Genomic DNA, 19227 nt, shown 5'->3' on the forward strand with positions numbered 1-19227 from the left:
AGGGAAGCGGACTATAAAACGCAGAGGGACGGGACTCTGAGGCTGCTGCTCGTGAGGAGGAGACACACAGGCACCGCTGTCTGTGTCCTGCCGTCCAGAAACCTCTTCCACACTCTTCTTTCCGACATTTAAACAGAAAGACCAGAAAAGGACTTTGATTATTATTTTTTTTTACTTCGACTTTATGCAACTAAATCACAAGAGACACGACAAAGGACTCGATACTGGACATTTAATCTTCTTTCTTTTTCTTTTCTTTTTTTTTGGTGAGGGGAACTACTTTTGGTAGAAGTTTTGGAGTGATGCTGGGACCGTGCGCGCTGCGCTCCGCGCTGTGCGCGCTGAGCTGCGCGTCGTGGCTGCTGCTGCGCTCCGGCGCGGCGCAGCGCCTCAAGAGCCCCGCTCTGCCCATCCAGTCCGAGAGGGAGCCGCAACCCTCCAAGGGCCTGTCAGGTAACTCCCACCTCTCTCTCTCTCTCTCTCTCTCTCTCTCTCTCTCTCTCTCTCTCTCTCTCTCTCTCTCTCTCTCTCTCTCTCTCTCTCCCGTGTGCTCCTCTCCAACTTTAACCATTTAGAGTGCACGCGATAAAAATGTGGGTGAACTTAGGAAAATGATTTATTTCAACATTTGCAGTTTGAAAGATACTCCAAAATGACGTTTTCCTCTTTAAAGATTACCTATGCATTATTTGTAACCACTGCCCTGCTAATCAGTGTCTTAATGAGCACTTAATATAACTTTTTTTTGTTTATGTTAAAAGTTATTTACAGTATAGTTTTCTGTTTGCAGTTCAGATCATCAAGCACAGTTTTCCTTGTCGAGATGCTTGGTTCAGGCAAACAACCCCAGCAGTTATGCTCAGAAGGTGTTTTCTACCCATTATTATTCCACTATTCCTTTCAATTTACAGTTTTTTCAGAAAAGTGGAAAAAAAGGTTCAAGTTCCTAAATATGGTTTGATGATCTTTTTTCTTTTTTTTTAAACACATACTATTATTTTAATCATCAGTCTCAGGAAAATATTTTAGAATTCCATGCACTCGTCAATGTAACAAGGTGGAGATTTGTTTTGGTTTTGTTTTGCAGCAAAAAGATTTCTGCTTGAGTCACTTTAAAATTGGTTTATTTGTGGGCACCTGTGTGCTTAAAAGAGCAAGAAAGATTCTATACTCTGCTGAAGTGATGGGAAGTCTGGTTCTTTTAGGAGAGTCGTTTCTTTTGACTCGGTTCACTAAAAGACTCAGCTTTTTGTTGTTGTTGTTGTTGTTGTTGTTGGACTTTTCTGGGCAGAAAATGCCTAATTTGACCATGTTTATTCTTTGTGTGTACAATGAGGTACAAATACATTTAAAAAGAGTTTACAAATAAGTTTTATTGACTTTCACAAAACCTCAACAAGATGAACAATTTCCAGACAAGTAAAGTTCTTATAAATTTGCACAATTTCAACACTAAGCCATATTTGCAGAATTCAGCAGGGATGTTTTTACAAATATTCTTCAACGCGTCACTTTGTTGCCACAGCTACTTTGTCAATATTCCTGTTGATCCTTTTACTTAAAATAGTTGATGATTTCTTTGTGTTTTTTTATTTTAAATCTAATTCATCCTAAAGTTATTCCTTGGACCAGATTAGATTCCGTAATGAGCCAGTTGGCTTAACATTTTTTAAGTGCTGTCAATTTAGCTCAGGGGTCACATGCAGACCAATTTAATCTCAGATTGCCTGGACCAGTAAAATGACAATATAAGAAGTGATACATACGGAAAAACTTTCAGTTTTTGTAAAAAGAAGTACTATCACATTTTCTAGTTTTGATGCTGAAGATGCTAAGTTAGTTAGCGCTTCTTATCTATCACCGACAAGCATCGTCACCATCTGTAGTTCAATTCAGAATCCTCTACCACCCCCAGTGGACAAATTATGAACAGCTAGTTTCAAAATTACAGCTAAAAGTAGAGTATGTTTTTTTTTATTATTCTTTTTTATTATTGTTATCACATACAAACTAAAGGAAACAGAAAGAAAAGAAAAAAGTATTTCGAGTGTAGTCAAGTGTATTCACAAGTTTACTGAAGTATAAAATTCAGTCGTAAACATATAAGAAGCTGGAGCTCTGAGAAATTTCAATCCCCCCCAAAAAATCAAACTGCAGTAACTCACTGCTGCCAACTAATGGACAGAAGTGGAATTACTGGAACTTTATAAACTGCACTTTTAATCTCCTATTTGTGATTTTTACAAATGATCTTCTGGTGAGCCACATTTTTCTTCTTCAACCCTCTTTAACGAGGGGAAAATCCTTTCTTTCACTTCCAAGACCCATCATAGCGTATTTAGGTCTCGTCTACACGGCCATGATTTCAAGTGAAAACGCAAAACTTCCGTTGCGTTTTGGGCGTCCACTCAACCCGGTGCCTCTGAAGACGCAATGTTTTGGAAGTAGTTTTTTCTAAATGGCATTTCGGGAAACGCTCGGGACTCGTCTCCTTGTGGACGACGGAAACTGGTAAATAGTTCTCCTGCGCATGCACGAGTAGATGGACAATAACCAAAAGTGTTGCGTGATCTATTTTGTGCACAGTGTTCCTATTTGTAGTACCCAGCGGGATGACCTTATGGTAAAACTGTGCATTTCTTTCAAACACCATATCCTCTATAAATCATTACATCATGTGTGCTTTGTCATGTTGCGCAACTGAATTATTTATATCTTGAATAAAAATACTACAATTGATTAATACTACAGAACAGGTAAAGCCAGTTTAACCGAAACGATAATATTGTTCAGGGAGTCGACAAGAAATTTGCCTTCTGTGTCTCCATAGTTATTAATATTAATGGTCAGATTCACCCTGTCTGCCTCCATTTATTTGTGTATTTGTGTAGTATTTTGAATTTCATCAATATTTAGTGAGTTGTCATTATAGTGTGATATGCGTTTGTATTTAGTTTGTGGATAAATAATTTTTTGAGTCTATGGACTTAATTGATAAATGTAATATATATACCCACTATGTTTCCAAATGTGTGTACTTGTGTACATGGATGTGTTTGATCGTTTTGGCTTCAGCGTCATTGACAAGTTGTGAGTAGTGCAGATTGATAACACACTATCAAGATTTGTAATGACACATTTATAGATTGATTTTCATGTTGAAGAATTACATCGGATGGACTATTAACCAGAAAACCGGTGTTATGAATGAAATTCAAAAGTTATTTCGGCGTTTAGGTTCTACTTCCTGCTGGTTTTCATCGATATTTCCTCTTCTCCCATGAGTGCTCAGCCATGTTTGGCCCTGACGTGAACAACAAGTAAGACTGTTTTGCAATAATACAAGACAAAGAGCAGATGAAACAATGCAACACTGACACCCAAATCTTGGTAATATTGACATTTTTTACACAACGTATTCTCTGCACCACCACAACAACAACAAACACTTTAAAGTTTATGGTAAGTTTTATGGCACCAGTTCTGAGGGGTAAATTCAGCAACATGTGGAAATCAGAAAAGATTCATTCACACCCGCAAAGTGAGGCGGCGTCTTAATGGCAACTTCTTCTTCTTTTTAATGGCGCCGCGCTTGCATAAAGCTGTTTTCTTCATTAGTCGCATATTTCTCCTGATTCTCTTGGTAATATTGCGAAACAGCATCAGTTAACATGCCGGGTAACTCTGGATTCTGTTCCCATCATTGGCATGCTCTCGCCTTCATGCATATGCACAACTGCACCGGGGGGGGGGGGGGGGGGGGGGGGGGAGGGGGGGGGAGTGACGGTTACCGGCAATGAATGGGTTAAATGTGAAAGGAAAATAGAATAAAGAATAAAGAATGGGAGAAAGAAGACTGGCGATGGGAGAAGATATTTTGACCATATTTCACACTTGTGACATCCGCCGGAATGTCTTCAGATTATATATTATGAAGATTTATTAAAACATCCTGGCTCGTGTAGTTTAACTCTTTCAAAAGGCAAACGAGTGAGCTCAAGCAACCGCTTCCGTAGATCCGTGGTCTGCAGCATATCGACAAATTATTAGGCTCAATCTCAACTCATTTATTTCCTGTTAATCATTGAGCCCTTCATTTCACATCAGCTGTGTGTACATTCTAAATATGAAATTTGACTATTATGAGTGACACAACGTTTTGAAAACATGAAATCTGAACAGGATGTAAATGTTGATTCACTATTGTGATTTCAAGAAGCTATTTGAGGCCATTAATGTTACAAAAATCACCTTTGAAGTGTAAAACTCACTTAAAGCTATAGTTATAGCTATATGATTATTGCTCGTATTTCAGAATCTAGAGGCGAATACAACCAAAGACCTGTAGTTTAATGTCATCTTTGCTTAAAAAGGTCTTATTTTTACTCTCTAGATCAGGAGTGTCAAACATAAGACCCGTGAGCCAAAATTGGCCCTGCAATGCAGCCCGTCGATCCACCAAACAAATAGTAAAAATGGAATTAAAAAAAAGCCATTTTTAAACAAATTTTGTAGAGGATATCGGTGATGCTTGCATGAAAGATTGTTCCCTCGCTGCTATTAAAACCAGTCTCAGAGCCGTGCTGTCAGGGTGAGTTTGTAAAAAAGTGCGTAATGCAAAAGTTTTCTGGGACATTTCCACGTTTTTTGCATAAATCAAAAGTGAATTTATGTTGAGATTAAAGTCATTTTCTATAGTAAGTGTTTGCATTTGTTCACACAACAAAGAAAAACTTTCAAAGTTTGAATTTAAAGGTAATTTTGATGCTATTTTATCTGTCTGGCCCACTGGAGGTAAAATTGGGTTATCTGCGTGTTTGACACCCCCGATGCAGATGTTACGCATTGCAGAAAATCAACTATTTTATTGACGTATTGAACATTTTTACTTGTTTTGTGAGCTCTGGGTCCACCACGCAAGGTCCCCAAGGCTGTGGCCTCAGTTCAACCTCTGCACACGGCACACCTTGGTGTTTTGGTGGATGGCAAAGCTTTAAAGAAAAAAAAAAAAAAAGAGCTATGAAGACATAAGAATGTAGAGTGAACTTCCCCCTCTGTAATGGCACACAGTTCCTTAAAATTCTCCTGAGCTCCAGGTCGTTTCATGTGTAAACCAGCAGCAAACATGTGAGTCATAACCGCGCTGGATGCCATTTGATTCATGTGTGAAAAGCGGTTTTTACAAGGTAACTGCTGCGGAGTTCAAAACAGTGGGAACTCCACGTCTAACCACCGCCTTCGCTGCTAACGTGTAATTCTGCGCTGGAAACTGTAATCAATCGACTTTCCATTACAAGCATTGGCTCCTGCGAGATGATTTATTTGAGTGGAGACACGAGTGGCGGGCGGCCTCGGAGGTGGGGGGGTGGGGTAGGGTGGGGGTGGGGTAGGGTGGGGGTGGGGGGGGGCAGCTTTTCTGGCTCCTGTTAAACCCGACTGGGCTGTTTTAACGTGGTGTAGTCACTTTAATGAAAGAATAATCCAAACCAGGTTGGCAAAGGCAGCTTGAGGTAAGCTGGCACACACACACACACACACACACACACACACACACACACACACACACACACACACACACACACACACACACACACACACACACACTGCTGCTGCCGCTCCCGGCCAAAAATAACTATAATGCCGCTGCAGGAACTCTCAGTGTGACAAACACCCAATTATGATTGTAGTATAGTAATAATAACAACACTAAAAGCTATTTTTACCTCCTGTTAACATCAGCACATAGCCCGGTGCCTATATATTAAAACAGGGATGTGTGTTTTTACAGTTGTGGCTTGACTCCAGTGTGCCGGATTTAAAGTGAAACACTAATTCAAGTGAGTGTTTTAGGGTGTTTGCAGCCACTTTGGGTAAATATTGAATGGTTGTACATGTCTTCTGATGAACCGGACTTAATAGAGTTGGACGTTTTGTTGCTGTTGTAGTTGAAATACGTGTGAGAGCCGTCCGTCTTCTTTACCACTTTATCCAGTTCAGGGGTGCTGGAGCTGATCCCAGACAACTAGAGGCAAAGGCAAACTCAGAGAGACATGAAGTCACACACTGAAGCAACATTTCAGTATAAAAGCCGAGCACTCTGGGTGCATATGTTACTTAATTTATTATTATTTCACTAAGCTGTAGTCGATAGTGGAAAACATACAAAGAGGTTACAATTTCTTTGTTTTAAAGGGTGTTTGCAGCTTTTCCACAGATAGTCGGAGCAGATTTGCATGTGCATGAGTGAGTAAGCAAGCGATTACTAAAGAGTCTGAGTTCACACCAAACCGTGCAGCAAGAGACACAATAAATGCAGTTTCTGGCAAATATTTGCAGTAGTAAACTGAGTCCTATTGTCTTTCCTTCGCTGAGCCATTGAACTGAAAGTTCACAACAAGCTTCGGCTGCAGATTTCAAAAGATAATGTTTCCTTCAAACAGGTGAAATGCATCAGGAGTGTGGCGGGGACACAGCTGCAGGGTTTTAGGGAGCTGCATTTGTCTACAAGCATTTTTCCGCTTGTCGCACTGATGCACTGATATCTTTCGCTCGTTGCCGATACCAAGCACCGATATTAAATGTCTAATTCACACTCCGTATGCAAAGGATGCCCGAAGCTTCTGCATTGCTGCACATGTGTCGGGATTGTTTATGAGTACGACCCCATACTGGTATCGGTATTTGTGCATCCCTAGTTTCCGCTACTCATATCTCTAGAGCAGTTGTGAACTGTCTGAAACGTTTAGCCTAAAGAAGTTTATCGCAGGTAAAGCAATAACTTTAGTTGATAAGTGTATTAATCACCAAAAAGAGAATGTTTTGTTTGTTTATAAGGAGATATTTCAGCAGGAGACGACAATAATTTGAGTTCTTTTGAAGTTATGCAGCTTTCAGGTTCCAACGTGCCGAGCCAAAACAAGACTGTCCTTTTATTTAGAGTATCCCTTCCTTTTGCTTGCCATCATGCAGCGTTTTTTATTATTTTTTTGAAAACGTCTGCAGAATTACTTAAGATAATCACTCTTTTATGAGGCTTGGCCTTCATTATGCACATTTCTGGAATCTCTTAGTGGAAAACTGAGTTTCTCTTCATGCACCATCCCAGCGTTCCCGGGGCACAGTCTCCGCCACCCCAGATTTGTCTGGACCGTGCAAGCTGGATTTACTTGTTGTTAAATGTGATGCGGTTCATGTCGTTTGTCATCCCTCACCGCAGTCACTCACACTTTTTTTTTTTTCCCTTTCTCTTCCTCTTGAATACCAAAAAAACCACAGTCAGGCTTCATATCTCCAAATGTCTCAAGAGGATTTTCTTGGCTCCCCGTGATTAATTGTGGTATAAATCGAAATGGGCCTCACGTATAATTATGCAATTTTAGCTGAGTTTCTTGGTTTTGGCGAGGGCAGAACTGTAATCATAAATGCCCCCCCCCCCCGTGTGCGACCCTGAAGGGCGGCCATGTGCAATCAGCTGTGTTTGCTCTCTGCAGGATGCTCGTTCGGAGGTCGCTTCTACTCCCTGGACGACACATGGCACCCAGACCTCGGGGAGCCCTTCGGCGTCATGCACTGCGTCCAGTGCTTCTGTGAGTCGGTAAGTCTCGGCCGTTCATTCGTGTGCACGTCAGCTCCGGTATGAGCAAGTCTTGAGTTTGCGTTTCACTGGCAGCAAAGGGGCCGTCGCGGGAAGGTGCTCGGGAAGGTGAACTGCAGGAACATCAAGCAGGACTGTCCCGACCCGGACTGTGAGGATCCCGTCCTGCTGCCGGGGAACTGCTGCAAGACTTGCCCTAAAGGTGAGCGTCTCACTCATCGTCTGGTTCTCCCAGCTTGAGCTTTTGGTTTATCCTCTGTTCGAGGCCCGGTTTTACAACAACAAATGTTTTCAAGTGAAAACAAAAAAAAACCTTCCAACGCGAGGAAATCGGGGTAAAGCGCAACCTTTCAGAAACGTTGCAAACTCTTCTGCACATGTGCACATAGATGGATGATAACAACAATGGCATCCTCCAGAGTTCATAATCCAACTTGGTGGTCTGTCCAGACATGTATTAATAATCATAGCTTATTGTTCTCTGCATGTATTTGTGTGTTTTCATTAAAAAAAAAAAGAAAAAAAGAAAACAACTGCGCCAACTTGTGGCCTGGCATACTAACTACATCGTCTTTAGCATTTCTTCCATTTCAGTGGAAACAGAAATCATTTTCAAAGCAACATAACGTAACGTAAACATGCCTCCTTTCTTATTCCTCTCCGTTCCTCTATTGTCTCCTTCCTCCTTTGCTCCCACGTCTTTCCTTTCTTGTTTGCCCGTGGGTCAACTAGTTCGCCTTCAAAGCAGCTGTTGGATTCAGTGAACTGGTCGATTGATTTTCCATTCATCCGCATCAAATGGACATTTTCTCTGTGTGCCTCCGATCCATTTAGCCCCATTCTCAAATCGTCACTTAGCTCGTCCATGCACTGTTGCTTGCACAATTCCTCCTTATTGGGGAGCTCTAGCTCAATCACACTCTCTCTCTCACACACACACACACACACACACACACACACACACACACACACACACACACACACACACACACACACACACACACACACACACACACACACACACACACACACACACACACACACACACACACACACACACACACACACACACACACAGGGCGGGTCTTCTTGCTGCACTGTTATTCAGCACATTGGCTGTTTTTTTTAAATACTGTGTGTCTGGTAATGGAATGGAAAGTAAAAGTAAAGCACTGTAGGGACAACACCATGCTGTGTGTGTACGTGTGTACGTGTGTACGTGTGTACGTGTGTGTGTGTGTGTGCGTGTGCGTACGTGCGTGCATGCTTGCGTGTGTGTTGTGGTCAAGTTTTAAGAGAAAGGTTGAGTGTGTTTGTCTTAGCGTTGGCGCAGCTGCAGCTCGTATGTTTGTGTAAGTGATGGAAAACGGTGTGTGTGTTTGTGTGTTTATATGTGTGTAATGACTGGAGCACCTGAGGATACGGCTTTGCCAAGTGGGGAGAAGTGAGAGTGACACTACCCAGAAGCCTTCCAGCGTGCCCAGTGGAGCAGAGGAGCGAGGCGGGGACCATGCGAATTGAGATTTCTGTATGTACGTGCGTGTGTGTGTGCGTGCGTGCGTGCGTGCGTGCGTGCGTGCGTGCGTGCGTGCGTGCGTGCGTGCGTGCGTGCGTGCGTGCGTGCGTGCGTGCGTGCGTGCGTGCGTGCGTGCGTGTGAGGCACAAAGAAGGAAAGCAGACAGTCCAGCAGAGCTCCTCAGGAAACGGCCTTGTAGAAATAATGTTGGGGTGACTAAGAGGCGCTGTGTGGTTTTCATGTCAGAGGGGCTGTATTTGGCTGAGTGAGCGCCGCTGCATGTGTCACTGCGTAGCTTCCTGCGTCTGTGTGTGTGTGTGTGTGTGTGTGTGTGTGTGTGTGTGTGTGTATGTATGTGTGTGTGCGTGTGTGTATGTGTATGTGTGTGTGTGTGTGTTTGAGGCCTGCTCATGACATCAGGACATGCTGCAGTTTATGTGGAACAGCGGGTCATTGTTAGGATCGCACGCCAGTGTCGCTCTCAATTCTCCTCCAGCTTCTCAGCTGCCGCGGGATGACTCGGTTAGTTTACCCCTGGCCGAGAAAAAGAGGGGGGTGGGGGGGGGGGGGGGGGGGGTGGAAAGAAGTAACCGAGACTTTTTGTTTCCTCCTTTTTCCTTTTTCCTCTTTAAAGTTAGAATTGATGCGTAATGGCAAGACTTTTCACAACACAGTACATTATTTGCAATTCTTACTGGATAGTGTTTACTTTTGTGCAATCAGAGAAATCTCTCACAAGCATCTGACATTGTGTGCTGATGGTCCAAGTCGTGTTAAGAGCCCCTCTCTGCAGAAAGAAAAAAAAGAAAAAGTGAAACTTTGGCTCTTCCATTGTACTGCAAGTTAATCCAATTGTTCTTTATTTCAACTGCAGAACAGACTCCATAGCCAACCTCATTTTAATACAGATTTAAATAATAGGTTAGTGCACAACGTTTTTAAGTGAAAACATAAAACTTTTTTTTTGGGTGTCTGTTTGCTCAGAGGCACTGAAAACACAGCTTTCTGAAAAAGCGGCACCCAAGGTGGAACTTTTCGAAAACACTGGAAACGGGAGAAAATGCAGTATTTCTGAAATGCTGCTACTGCCCATGTGCAACAGATGTTCTACTCATGTGCGAGTTGACAGACAATAACAACAGCGTTTCAGAAAAGTTGTGTTTTCCACCGTTTCCACGAAGACAGAGTCGGTTCCAGAGCGTTTTCAAAGAGTAACCTTTTGACTCTGAGAATCGTTTTCGTGTGACCCGACCCCGAAAAAAATGCAACGGAAGTTTTCTGTTTCCAGTGTAAACAGTACATAAGATTGGATCTGAAAAACTGTCTGTTTTGGGCATTCTGCCTTGTCATTTAAACTGTTTAAACTTTTCCAACAAGAACAATCCCCCTGTGTATTTGTTAGTCGCTGATCATCCAGTTAAGAGATCCCACCTCCTTGAACAGACTGTCTGGATTTATATAACCTTTTTGTCTTTAAGCATTCAAGTAGTACAGTGAAGTACGTAAGCGTCAACATCTGTTTAGTCACCAATCAATGAAAACAACTTCACAAGAGTAACTTTCTGGACTCACCAACAGAGGAAATCAGTTAAAACTTGTATTTTCTCCCACTTGAAGCTAAAACGTTTCTTTTCTTTATTGAAGGTAGAGGTCATGATCTTGCTTAAACTTTCATTAACGGGTCAGTGACGTTCTCAGGGGTCTGTTTCTTCCTTGAACTCACAGGAGACATCCGGTTGTATATTTGTGTGTTTGGTTTGTGTATCCTCCACGGACAGCTGCACACTACAATACAGGGATGTTTTTCAGATGACATCATGACTGTTTTTCTCCTTACGTTCTGTTCATCATCGCTAAATCAAGTATTTGAAACTAAGAAATCGTACAAATCCGACCTTTTCAGATCAATTTGTCACAGACCTCGTCTGATCCTTCACGTCTGTACAAACTCTCCTCGCCCTCACTCAGAAGATCAACGCTTGAGCTTTGGCTCCATCTGTGCACCAGACCCAGGAAAACATTGAGGCAGTGTGTGTTTTGAAAAGTTCGGGTTCGTGCGGTTTATCTTGCTGGGTCCTGACACGATTTCAGCAACAGATACTAAAAGTCTTTATTAGAAACCATAACAGCAGCACTGCTCGTGGGTTTCCTTCCAGATAATAACCTGCAGGCGCTCGGCAGGTATTTCATCTTGTTGAACGACGTCTTTTCTGTTGCAGATGCAGTTGAGAAAAAGCAGACCGACGCCATGCTGGAAACCTTCGACTATTTCCACGAGAAGAGTAAAGAGAAGGAGGGCGACCTCCACAAGTCATACAATGACAGATCGTACCTGAGTTCTGAGGACCTGGGCCCCACGGAGAGCCGCACTGGTAGGTGATGAGCACCAACAAACCGCTCCAAGTACAGCTTCTCTGTTACAAGACTTTTTTTAATCTTAATTTCTCAGGTTGATGACACCCTTCAGGCCAATTACTGAGCCAAACAGGAATTCTTTGTTAAATCTTTGATTGTGACTCAGTTTGAGGCCTCGTTTAAACGGCACTGTTTAAAATCTCATTGTTTTTGTGTTTTCGTTTCGTTTACATGGCGGTGTTTAGAAAACAATGTCCGTTTACATGGAAACAGCTGAAAACGATGTAGTTTTCATGTTGAGCCACTAGTGGGTGCTGTTGGTTGTGTTTATAAGAAACCGCACACTCATGCGTGGAGGCCCCCCATCGTTGTTACTGTCCATGTACTTGTGCATGTGCTGATTTTTCCCCGTTTCCATGGACACAAAGTTGGACAATTTCCATTTTCACTTGAATACATTGTCATGGAAACGGGGCTTGAAAGAGCCGTTAAGACCTAATTTTACATACTTGCCCATTTCTTTTGATCGTTCACATTTGGCCGGGTGGTTAAAAACACAATTTCCTGTGTTGTAACCAGATTTATTACTGCTTTATGCAGACTTAACCCTTTAATCACTGTATTTGTTAATTTCCTCATTTCTTATTGTTTCTTCTGAAGCTGTGGTTTTTGGGGTGTGTGAGGATCTACAGGCAATAAAAAGCCAATGTGCTATCATGCTAGTGAGATTAGATTCTACATTTTGAAACTTAAAGTATTAGAAACATCTTATGTGTTACCGGTAGCTGTATTTAGTGTGGTTATTTATGTGGGATAAAAGCTCGTTATTCTTGATTGTGTTGCTCTGCACCACCAGCTTGATATTAGCAGGTTAAACAGATTATTGTCATCGCGACAATAAAGGTCAAATTTGGAAAAGATTGACTGACCTGCAATAGTTTAGATATTTTCCCACTGTGGGCTTTCACGCTCTGAATATTAACATATTAGTCCAATCCGATGGAGCCTTTCTGCACTAGATTGTGTTGTGAAACAATTGTATTTACCTGAAATAAATGAAAAAAACTAAAAAACACCAGAGTCAACAACTCAGAAGAACAATGCACAGTTGTGTCTGGTTAAAATTGTGTGAAAGAACAGAGAGAACCCTGTTATTTACAAGTACAAATCCCTTAGGGCGAAGGCATTAACGTCAAATACTTCATATTTGAGTGTTTATGTATCACAGCTCATGCGCCGCGATCTCAATACTCAACATTATCTCAAATTACATGTTTAACGAAATTACAGGCCAGTAGGACGCAGGACGGGACAGGATTGCCTAAATTTCAGAGACATGTCAGATTTTTGCCCGTTTTTTCTCTCCAATTTTTCTTGAGATTTTTGTTTATAGTGATTCATTTCTAGTCACAAAAGCTTCCAGGACTCACAATGCTGCTTCTTTTCCTGTCTCTTTTCGTCCCACAGACTTTGTTGCTGTGTTGACCGGAGTGACGGACTCCAGCGGCGTCGCCAGGGCCCGTTTTGCTCTGACCAGAACCAGCCTGGCCTTCTCCATCACGTTCAAGAGGTGAGACGCTCATTGCCACACAGCAAAAGCCGTCTCTTCCTTTGTTTGCTGCATTTCCTCCGGCACCCCTGCTTACGCCGCTCTCCTGTTTATCCCAAACACACTTAGACTTGTTTAGAGATTTTTCCATTGTTGGACTGTAATTTACTTGCGGCTTTTGGTATAATAGAGGAGAAAAGTGGATTGAAATGAATCATAACTGCAAGAAGAAATACAGTGGATGACCTCCTCAAACGCTGTGTTTACGTCTTCTCCAGAATGAGCCGGCCCAACAAGATCGTCTTCCTGGACTCGGAGGGAAACGCAGTTTTCGAGCAAAAAGTCCCAAAGGGGCAATCGGACATGGTGAGAGGCTACACGGAGAGGAAAACCACCTCCTCACGCTTCCGTCGGTGCTGCGTGTGAATGCATGCCTGCGCGTTTCCCGAGAGAGGAATTAAAGCAGCGAGATGATGAATGCTCTCACCCTTTGACTCTGCGCTCACACTCCCGACTCCCTCTCCCATAAGTCACCCTGCAATAATAAACGATAAACACACACGGGGCGCAACACTTCCTTTTCGAGCGTCCCAAAAAAAATCAGCTGCTGACTCGCCGGCAGGTCGGAGGCGCACCACGCGGAGTTTAATAAAACGTTCAATTTTATCCAGATAAATCAGCAAGCTGATATGTTATGTGTGCATCCAGATACTCCCCGAGGTCCCACTCTATTGCTACACATCATTTCCTGACAACACACACACACACACACACACACACACACACACACACACACACACACACACACACACACACACACACACACACACACACACACACACACACACACACACACACACACGCACACACACTTCCACATTCCACATCAGAGCTGAACTCCTGCGCAGAGACACAGGAGCCCCTTAAATGCAGGGTCCTGAAATTGCCCTATTATTATTATTATTATCATTATTATTATTATTATTATTATTATTATTATTATTATTATTATTTTTATTATTATTTTTATTATTATTATATAAATGTCGGGGTACCTTGGAGGAAACGATCTGGCATCTGTTGTTTCAAAAACCTTTAGAAAAGAAGAAATCTTTCCACGTTACATCACCGAGCATCGGGAATTGAGAGTATTGCTAATTATACCAGGGGTTGACCTGAACTCTTGAATTATTAGTCTCAGGGAGGAGTTTTTTTTTGTTTTTACCCCGGAGTCGTGTCGTGTGATGCCTTCAGCAGATGTCTGTCTTTAAGTCTTTTCTTTTTTACCTGTTCTCGCCACATTTTAAAGAACAGGTTTCGTAGGCTGCGACTTACGTGCGTGTTCCTCGTATGTGCAGATCTGCGGGGTGTGGAAGAACGTGGCCAAGCCTCTCCTGCGGCAGCTGCAGGCCGAGCAGATGCACGTCAGCATGAGCACTTCGGCGGGCCGGCGAGAAGAAACCAGGGGGAAGATCATCAAACACAGGGCGCTGTTTGCTGGTGTGTGCATGTTCATAGCATCCGCGTGGCTCTTCTTTGCCTCTCTGGACATGTGGTTTTGTCTTTACGCAGTACACAGTAAACTCAATATTTACAAAAGCAGGCAGAATTGTGTACGTTCTTGCGTAATCTTGAAAGGCTCCGTCTAGATTAATGCGTCTAAAGCGTGCAGTCTTTGTTTACGTGGCAGAAGTCCTGTAAGCAAACGCAGACTAATGACACTAACGTGTCGTTCGTGCAGAGACGTTCAGCTCCATCCTCACGTCGGAGGAGGAGAAGTCGGGCATGGGCGGGATCGCCATGTTGACCATGAGCGACGCAGAGAACAACCTCCACTTCATCCTCCTCCTGCAAGGCCTCATCAAAAGCAAAGGTGAGAAAACACACTGCGGGGGAGGGGCTGAAAGTAAAGGAAGTCTGTGTTCATGTGGTTTAACATTGAACTGAATGATGCTTTAATGAAATGTTCCTGAATGGTTTGCATCAGGCTCAGATCACCCATGGGATTATAGAGATGGTATTTTTACCACCTGACCTCTAATGATCACTCATAAAATTGTTAAAAGGAGTAAAACCCGTGGTGGAATTAGTTCGTGAAGTGCACCATCGTCTCCCGTGCGACCAGGGGGCATCCTAATCAGATGCCCAAACTACAACAAAGTACAACGTATTGCTTTTAAAAGACTTAACCCAGGCCTTATATCACCAACATAATATCCACTTGTGTCTCAGCTTGTGTCAAATCGTGTGTCGTCATTAGAGGTTTGTGGTTCCAAGAGGCTGCAGGGATGAATTGTCTGTTGTTTATTGGTAATACCACACCTCATTAATACAGTCTGTGAAGGTTTTCTTTACATGAAGGCCATTTCAAATTTCAGAATCATTGCTTGCAGCTATTTTCTTGCAATTGTCTCAACTGAACTGTGCTGATGAATCCTCTTCTAATTCAATATAACCAGATGATGTTTTCACTCCTAAAAAAACTGGTAGAAACTAAAACTGTTCTGTATAAAACCAGCTTATCCTCTTTGTGTTGAAGGTGAGTGAGGAGAACCATCTCACTAAACCCTAAGTAATGCATTTAAGGGGGAAAAGTACAGACGGGGAAATCTGTATTTTAGTTGGGGGGAAAACAAAGAAAAGGAAAAAAATATCAAGGCAAGAATATAAAAATTAGACATTTTAGGAACTATATTTGAACAAATAAATGAAATGAAATGAAATTATTAATAATAATATGAATTAACGAATAAATGAATGAATGAAGCGCCAGGCCTCAGTGAAAAAGTTAAATTTGCTTTCAAATATGTCCACATTTTGCACTGCCTTTACAATATATTGTATATTTTGTAAATTGTAAGTATTAAAAGTGAGTTGGACCGGTATATTAATAAATATAATTAAACACAATTAAAATCTGCTAAAAGCCTTCTCAAAAATGTGTGCCTTAATCTCTCTTTTAGATATTCCGACATCATGAACACATTAAACCGTGTATTTTTCAGTTACATTGATTAATGGCTCTGTTGCATTGGTGCCAGGTTTATCCTGTGATGAGAGGTGTCAGGATACTTAAGGTTCATTAGGAAACCGGTGAGAGAAATTAAACTCTGGTGGGCGACCACAGCCTCTGTAATTAAGGGAGGGGTGTAAGAAAACTGGTGGTTTAGACTAATGAAGAAAACCCACAGGAGAATGTGAAGGGTCCATGTTAACCAAACTCTCTCACTGTCTTTCAGAGCCTCTTCTGGTGCCAATCCGAGTCCAGCTCATGTACCGACACCACGTCCTGCGAGAGATCCGAGCCAACATCACTTCTCACGTGAGTCAGAGTGCAGTTCATCTGGAGGGGGGGGGGGGGTTCTGGCAGTCAAGAGACATTCAAGGTCGTCTTGAACTTTAACGGGTGACTGGAGGAGGAACATTGTTGTTTTCAGCTTGTAACGACACACTCACACGTGTGCGTCCCACCGCCGCCTTTTTTCCTTCTCTGGGAGACGGATGTGGTTCCGTCACCACATCCTCGCCATGTTGCCGCCGCCGCCGCTCTGATCACAGCCAACTGGCCACATACATGACAAGAAAAGTGGACGTGGTGGGCGAGAGGCGACAGAAAGCAAAAGAAAGAGTGCGAGCGGAGGGCTGTCCCGCGGGAGGCAGATGTGGGCGAGGGATGAGACGCAGAGGACAGAGGGTGCGAGAGGAGACGGGGGGGGGGGGGGGCGAGAGGATGCACACACTCCTCACACATGTCAGTGGTTAGTGGTCTGTGGGCTCAGATGGATGGGGGGGGGTGATGAAAGGCAGGTCTGTTTTTGATTCTGCCAGGAGTCGTGTTGAAGGGCCAATGAGAGAGAGAGAGAGAGAGAGAGAGAGAGAGAGAGAGAGAGAGAGAGAGAGAGAGAGAGAGAGAGAGAGAGACAAAAACAAGGGGATAATGCAGTTTGAGCTTGGTGACACAACCTGTCACCTGGCGAGACACCCCGATATCACTTGAAGCCACTGTGTGGTAGAAACATGCAGACAACATGGCATTAACCCGTACCAGGGTATTTGGGAAAGTCGAATTTTTTTTCACGTAACAAAGATATATATATGTATAAGCATAAATGTCATTTAGAACTAATAGAAATTGGTGGTAACTTGTAAAATTGGTCAAACAACATCTTAGTGTGTAACCTATAGTTATAAAAACATAAAATAAATAGTAGCGTTGTAGTCAAGACCACCTAATCTGAGACCAGGTCATGACAAGACCAAGACTTTAAGGGGCTGAAAATGATTCAAGACTTAGACCAAAGCATCACAAGACCAGACAAAGACTTTAAGAATCCAAGACTGAGTCAAGACCAAGACCTTTAAGGAGCCGACATTTTCATCTTGTATACTCTGCGCCACAACAAAGAAAAAGTTAAACATTCAATCTAAAGGTTATTATTTTACCGGTCTGGCCCACTCGCAGACACAGACAGAAAATAAGAGTCACGGTCACCTCCTCAAATCAACAAATCCCTACTTTACTATTTCCTCACTGTGATACAGTGTTGTGTCTGACATACCAAAGTAATGTTGTGCTTCTGCTGTGTGTTATATGGGAGATGCAATGTCACAGGAGAGAGAGAGAGAGAGAGAGAGAGAGAGAGAGAGAGAGAGAGAGAGAGAGAGAGAGAGAGAGAGAGAGAGAGAGAGAGAGAGAGAGAGCACTCAGACATGATTTAATAAAAAAGTCCTCACACATGTTCACATTTTTAGTCACAGTTTGCTCGGATAAAGGGGAAATTGAAAGCATTAAAGCTTTTATAATCTTAATTTTAGGGGGTCAGGAGTCTAAGATCTCCTGTGTCGCTGCAGACTCCCGTCTTTATTCAACATCTGTCAGAAGTTGCAACCAACTCCGCTCTCCGAGGACACACAATAGCAGCACGTTTGCCAAGATGTTGTCAGAACTGTAGAACTATTTATGCCTTGAAAAAAGTGGCAGATTTGGGAGGATGAAAGGAGAAAATGTGACGCCTGTGCATTCCGACACTGAAGAGGAGTCTCAACTTTGTGTTTTACGACCCCGGCAATGTCGTTCCTCTGTTCACTGAAGACCTCGTATATCCCTCCGCACCTTACCTCCCTCTTCATTATCCTGCTAAATTCTAAAATTCACCATCCCTCAGTCCAAGCCCCCTCCTCTCGTCCATTCCTGCTCTGCTTTGGCTCCTCGCTGCCTAGATTTATGGTACATGTATATTTATATTGAACCGCGGCCCCGGGGTCATAAAAGTAACATTTCTTCAACACTCCCGTACATCTGTCCTATTAATCCCACATTTCTCAACATCGTCCCGGAGTCCGGCTGGCCAGCTTGAAACAAAAAACTTTTCGTCGGTATGAAACGTGTTAAAGCAATGCAAGCCATATTTCTTGCCCGGAGCTCAAGTGCACGGCCGTGAGAGGAGGCGGGGAGCATTTCGAGCAGCACGTGTTTTCGTGCGTCGGCGTCCTCTGTGATTTCTGACTCTGTGAAGTCTCCGCGACTGCTGTATTTGTTCTGTTTGGAGGACATTTCAGCGTCCTGCCGGGATTTGTTTTCCTCTCTGTCGGTCTCTGTTTGGCGCAGGGCATTGAAAAATGTCCCTTTTAGCTGGAAACAAATCACCAGTCTGTCCCCGGTTTAAATGAGCTGGGGTTTGGGTTGCTCCAGTAACATGTCATTGTTGTACCAACATCAAGTCAACAAGATCTAAATGTGACAATTTCATTCCTGCTGTTGAAGGGGGCCTTTGTATAAAATCCCTCTGGTGTTTGTTCACCAGCATGCCATTAGATATTCAATGAGAGAAAAATCACAGAATAAACCTGCTCATATCACAAGTCGCCAGGCAAAAGATGAATAAAAAAAAAAAAAAAAAAAATAATAATGTCTGTTTGTTTCCACTTGTCAATGGATCTGTTCCGATCTGTGCAGAATCCCGACTTCGCCGAGGTGCTGACCAACCTGAACAGCCGCGAGCTCTTCTGGCTGTCCCGCGGTCAGCTGGAGATCGCCGTGGCAACCGAAGAGCAGCCTCCAAAAAAGATCTCGGGCTCCATCGCCGGCAGAAAGTCCTGCGACAGTAAGTGACGGCAGCACGCGGCGAGGCCGGTTCACCCTCACTCCATCTGCGACTGTTTTTGTCGTTCTCTTCTATAAATACTCGCTCGCTGTTCTTTCAAGTCTTATCG

The 19227-nt window shown here is 43.0% G+C and overlaps 1 protein-coding gene across 1 annotated transcript in view; it reads left to right on the top strand.

Annotated features, from left to right (window-relative positions):
* chrd (chordin) overlaps nt 1-19227 on the top strand; it is a 29056-nt gene continuing 9829 nt past the window's right edge. The window contains exons 1-10 of the mRNA XM_080459100.1: nt 1-453; nt 7491-7594; nt 7670-7796; nt 11330-11482; nt 12933-13035; nt 13293-13380; nt 14373-14514; nt 14756-14887; nt 16254-16336; nt 18971-19118. Coding sequence (XP_080315226.1) covers nt 303-453; nt 7491-7594; nt 7670-7796; nt 11330-11482; nt 12933-13035; nt 13293-13380; nt 14373-14514; nt 14756-14887; nt 16254-16336; nt 18971-19118 — 1231 coding nt within the window. The 5' untranslated portion in view covers nt 1-302. The remainder of the gene's footprint in view (nt 454-7490; nt 7595-7669; nt 7797-11329; nt 11483-12932; nt 13036-13292; nt 13381-14372; nt 14515-14755; nt 14888-16253; nt 16337-18970; nt 19119-19227) is intronic.

The sequence above is a fragment of the Lipophrys pholis genome (assembly GCF_963383615.2).
Source record: "Lipophrys pholis genome assembly, chromosome: 3".
Lineage (NCBI taxonomy): Eukaryota > Metazoa > Chordata > Actinopteri > Blenniiformes > Blenniidae > Lipophrys > Lipophrys pholis.